The sequence below is a fragment of the Phanerochaete carnosa genome, assembly GCF_000300595.1.
Source record: "Phanerochaete carnosa HHB-10118-sp unplaced genomic scaffold PHACAscaffold_7, whole genome shotgun sequence".
NCBI classification, from domain to species: Eukaryota; Fungi; Basidiomycota; class Agaricomycetes; order Polyporales; family Phanerochaetaceae; genus Phanerochaete; species Phanerochaete carnosa.
The window spans coordinates 220,425-225,418 of NW_006767634.1; the positions used below are offsets into that span (position 1 = coordinate 220,425).

Genomic DNA, 4,994 nt, shown 5'->3' on the forward strand with positions numbered 1-4,994 from the left:
GCAGCACGTTCTGAATTACAACCGCTGTGGGCACCCTGTGGCCTTCTGTCCACGTATATGAAACACCAAGAACCATGCAAAATGCGAAGGTCGTGAAGGTGGAGGAGCTCGTGCGTTGGGTCGGATGAGGTACGTTCTCATTCGTACTCCGCCCACTGGCCGCTACTCTCACTGACACTTGAAGATCTCATGCCAGCCTTGAAACTTCGTACACCTGTGTTAAGCCACATGCAATCTGCCTTCATTGTAGTCATTGTCAAGTTAAGCAGGTAGTACACGTACACAGTCTTAGTAGAAGTATACAAATACAATTTGTAGCTGTTTTATATGAGTGTGATTGAGCCAATATGTCCGTCTTACCCATAAGCATGCCGCATTGAGCTTGTCTTGGTTGACTGTCTTGAGAGTCTTGGCCAAGACCAGGCGTCTTCCCAAGACAAACGACATAGCTTGGCTAACACCGGATGTCTTGGGGTCTTGGGCGTCTTGAGCATGTTATCCAAGACGCTCAAGACGCTCCCCAAGAGCTGGCGGTTTTGCTGATGCACGAGGCCGTTCTTGCGGACAATTTCCACTGCTGAGCGCGGGGACGCGCGTTCGGCGTACAACAGTGGGCGAATGCAATAGGAACACCGAATCCATCTTGACGACGAACACGCCGACACTCTCGGCCTCGTTGCAGTACCACAAACCTGAAGTAGGATTTAACGAGTAATCCGTGTCCTTTGCACGAGTACGTGCGTGCACAAACCTGACATCACCGATGTGCGTGTTTTGCTAGTCCCGAAGCTCGCCAATAAGCTGCTTGAGAAGGTGAATGTCGTGCTCCTTGGTGATCAAGCCGCCGCGCTGCACGCTCTCGTGCCATGGCATGCACGTCCCCATCAGGATGTCGTTCGGGTATCGCGCCTTCTCGGCCGTGCCACATCAGTCAAAGTCGATAAGCATCGCTCCGCCCTCCGGGCGCCGTAGCACGTTCGGCTCGCGCAGGTCCCCAAATACGAGGTCCCTGGCGTGGAGCAGCCGCACTGCATCGCGCACACACTCCCGGTCGGTTGCCGACAGCGCGCGATCGCAGTAGCGAACGAAGTCCATAACAACAACGTACACGTTGCTCACGCTCTCGACCTGCTCCCGCAGAACCACAGCTTCGGCGCAAGTGGCGGGTCCATTTCGGGAGGGCCTTGTGGCCTTCGAGCGAGTACTCGTACGTGAACTTGACCACCACCGTCGACTTCGTCCCAGAACCCGTGTCAGCGAGCGCTAAAAACACGACCTTCGCAGGATAGTTGGCCGACAGGCGTTCAGTGTACTCGAGCGTCACTTGTGATCCGTCCGTCCTGGTGAACTTGATGAAGTGGGGACCGATATACGGAGGTTTGCCAGGCGGGGTCTGAGGCGTGGCGAATATGGTAAGACAGGTGTAGTAATCGTCGAGCTCTAGAAGAAAAATTTTCAGTGCACGGAAGAACCGAGCAACGCGGTAGGTCGTCTGGACAACCGGCGACCTCCCTGACGTTGTGGCGCTGGGGACGGCGTAAATGGTGGCAAGCCGCTGCGAGATGATCTGGTCCGCAAATACTGCGCCATTGACAACGATGTTGGGGGCCGGAGGTCCCAATCAAGAAGCAAGGACACGGCGAAACCTCACGGAGGGCACGAGCCTAGGGGGGAAGATATACCAGGTGAGCGTTATGACTTACGTACATCTCTGACACTGACCTCCTCTGAGCAGCAGATCGCCACATAGCAGCATTCGGCTTGGGCAATAAGGTCGCTGGAATCCTGTTCAATCTCGTTATTGGTCTCATGAATGCAAAGCGTAGGATCAGGCGGCAGGCCAGGGCGCGAATAGTGATAAGCAGCGCCGTCAGGAGCGATGGAGTGCCCAAACGAGCTGATGAGCCCGGGCCTACGGTAGGTCATGCGTCGGCATCATGCTTAATGCATAATAGCTCAAATTTACCTTGTAATTGGCATAACGAGAACGATAACTGACTTACATTCCAGAGGGCGTCAAAGCTACCACCATGGGGACTCATTTTGGAAGGCGGATGCCTTTGATCCTAACACGGACAAATACTCGGAGAAACTCTAGTGAAGCATCACGTGGTTGTCACAGCACCCTTCGGCGGAATGGCTCGTTCTCCTCCTGCCTCCTCCTCCCTCACCGCGCATCGTCGACAATGTTTGCCGCCACCTGTAGGCGAAAGAACCTCGCGGCTTCTCGTGCTCTCTCTCGAAACACTCTACTTCCCCGCCAACCTGCACGCAGGCTAGCATCCACCTCGTCCGAGTCCTCTAGCACCGGCTCATCGGGATGGTCAAAACCACTACGGAGCGTGCTCTGGATGGCATCGGTTGCATCCACCGCCTACGCACTTGGCTCGCTCTACCCACCCCAGATAGCGACGTTCATCACCCCGCGCATCGCGCCACCGCCGCCAGACCCAGACCACCCGTCCGCGATCGCGTACACCGAGGAGCTCGAGAGCCGGCTGCAGAAGCTGCCGGTGCTGAACGAGCTGCGCACACGGTCGGACGCACACGAGTGGTACGAGACGCGGCCGTACATGTCGGTTCCGAAGGAGCAGCTCGCGAACAGCCTCACGGGCGGGACCCTGCGCGGGCCTGCAAAGCTGGCGCTGCCGCCTGTCGTGCGCGCGCGCAAGGACGAGAGTGAGGCGGTCGTGATCATGCACGTCGGCACGGGGCTGTGCGGACACGAGGGCATCGTGCACGGCGGCCTGCTTGCTACGCTACTGGACGAGTCGCTCGGGCGCATAGTACGTCCGCATCCAGGCACTGCTCTGATATCCGTGCGCTGATCGCTAGCTGTGCACGGCAGGCTCTGCTCAATCTGCCGGACAAGATCGGTGTCACTGCATACCTCAACGTTAATTACCGTGCACCGACACGCGCGGATCAGGTGCGTCGGCTTGGCACCACCGCCTTTTGGCCCTCACTGACCCTGGGCTTCAGTTCATCATTATCAAGACCAAACTCGATGAGCTGAACGGCCGCAAGGTGAAGGTATCAGGCGTGATAGAGGATGTCGACGGCAAGGTCCTTGCAGAGGCCAAGTGAGTTCCGCTCGGCATCGTCTCTGTGGAAACCGTTGACAGACATCTCGCAGTGCTCTGTTCATCCAACCCAAGTACGCCAAACTTCTGAATGCAAAGAAGCTGCATGCACGCATGGGCACTCCCGCAGACCCCAATGAACCCCCGACCGAAGGTTCACTCACGCCGTCGCCTGCGATACCGCCTGTCAAGGCGTTGTAGCAGCAGTCGAGGGCTCGCCTCGTCGTCTGCAACGGCCGTCTGCGCCGCCGTATCCTCTTTGGACATCTATAGATATCTAGATCTCTTCTGGTTCTTGTGCATCACTGTTGCGTTGTGAAGGTAATGGTATACTTGTATGTATGAACGCACGAAACGACGAGACTAAGCAGCTGGTTACATAGACATAAGGTAACGTTTATGATACAGGCATATGGCTACAGCTAATGATAACAAAGCATGAAGTGAGAGTATAAGAACGCGAATTAAAAGTACACTACATTACGGGACATCATTACAAAGCACGTACACTCGAGCAGATACAGCGTGAAATTTCGACAAAGTCTACAATAAGTTCAATGCAACATCTCAAAGTTCGGAGAACAGCCAGAAAAAGAATCAGCAGCCGCACCGTGTCCAACGCTCGCTCAGCGAGCCTTGAGTGATCGCAGGCCCTGCTGCACCTCGCGAATGTCCCTTCTATTCCACTCGCCCCGCCACTCGCTGCTCCCCGTCACCCACACTCGCGACGACCGTGCGAGCGGCAGGGCGCCGCCAAGGTCCACCGACATGCTGCGGCGCACCCGCGTCGATGTCCGCGCCGGCGGCATGAGGCCGGCGTCCGCGGGCTTCGCACCGCCCTCGACGGAGACGACGACGCCGTACTGTTCGGCGTCCCCCGCAGCAATGTTGCCGGGGGGCTTGCGCGCGCCGAAGACGAGGTGCGGCGGGATGATCTCGCCGAGCGTGCGCGTGAGCTTCGCCATGCGCCGCCGGCGCGTCTCGGCGGCCGAGGGGAAGACCGGCGTCGTCGGCGTCGTCGCGGCGCTCCCGAACGAGGACGGCGTGCCCGGCGGCGCGAAGAGCGGCGTCGCGGGCGATTTTGGCGTCCGTGATGGGGTCGATGGCAGCAGGGTGAGGGCGCGCGGTGGTCCGGTGGCGAGCCGTAGGGCGAGCGGGCGCGGTGCGTCCGCTGCCGGCGGCTGCGCCTGCTGCTGCTTCGCTTTCGACTTGGACATGCCGAACTTCATGCTGGGCTTGCGCGAGCGCGCGCTGAGCGAGGTCGTGCGGGCGGGCGGGAGCGGGAGCGGGGGTGCAGCGAGGGAAGCAGACGAGCTCGCGGAGGACGCGCAGGCGTAGATATCCGCGCGGGTGGGGTGCTCGGAGACGGAGGCGTGCCGGCGCGTGGGCGGCTTGACGAGCGGGCGTGCAGAGGAGGTCGATGAACGTGTGCTGGATGGTTCGCACAGGGGAAGGGCGACGTGGGTTGCGTGGTAGGCGTTCCAGGACGAGTCGACATTTTCAGCAAGCTGGGGCGTTGCCCCGAGCACGGCCCCCAGCTTGCGCGTGCTGCGGACGAGACGACTGCGCTCCCTGTGGTTCAGTACGTTGCACGTCTGCAACGGAGCGGGGTATGGGCGTGAGTACAAGTCGTGCTCCATATCCGACGGTTATCGGGACAGTCGGAATAAGACGCTTGAGATTGGCGGGGCGGTGCAAAGGGGGGCAATGAAAGCGAGAGGGATATTCGAGATAATGCAGCGTCGTCGCAGAACAGGAGGGGGATGGTCGGTCGCAGCACTGAAAGATGTTAAAAGGGCTGCAGATGATGGCGTTCGTAGCCGTTCCCACACGCCGCTCGCGCATGACTGCATTCCGTGACCACAACGAAGTTCGTGCCTTGTCTACCACCGGAGGCGTTGCTAGGAATGT

General features: G+C 58.9%; 3 protein-coding genes across 3 annotated transcripts; 1 reads left to right on the forward strand and 2 right to left on the reverse strand.

Moving 5' to 3' along the window:
* Positions 1 to 931: 931 nt before the first annotated feature.
* PHACADRAFT_30101 (uncharacterized protein) lies at positions 932 to 1,926 on the reverse strand (the record flags this gene model as incomplete). The annotated part of the gene is made up of 2 exons (XM_007397541.1): positions 932 to 1,581; positions 1,704 to 1,926. 2 exons carry the CDS (start codon positions 1,924 to 1,926, stop codon positions 932 to 934), a joined length of 873 nt encoding a protein of 290 aa, XP_007397603.1.
* A 425-nt stretch (positions 1,927 to 2,351) lies between these two features.
* Positions 2,352 to 3,284, forward strand: PHACADRAFT_99105 (uncharacterized protein; the record flags this gene model as incomplete). The annotated part of the gene is made up of 4 exons (XM_007397633.1): positions 2,352 to 2,786; positions 2,849 to 2,929; positions 2,983 to 3,083; positions 3,137 to 3,284. 4 exons carry the CDS (start codon positions 2,352 to 2,354, stop codon positions 3,282 to 3,284), a joined length of 765 nt encoding a protein of 254 aa, XP_007397695.1.
* Positions 3,285 to 3,709: 425 nt separating this feature from the next.
* PHACADRAFT_197416 (uncharacterized protein) lies at positions 3,710 to 4,723 on the reverse strand (the record flags this gene model as incomplete). Its single annotated transcript, XM_007397634.1, has 1 exon — positions 3,710 to 4,723. One exon carries the CDS (start codon positions 4,721 to 4,723, stop codon positions 3,710 to 3,712), a length of 1,014 nt encoding a protein of 337 aa, XP_007397696.1.
* Positions 4,724 to 4,994: the final 271 nt, after the last annotated feature.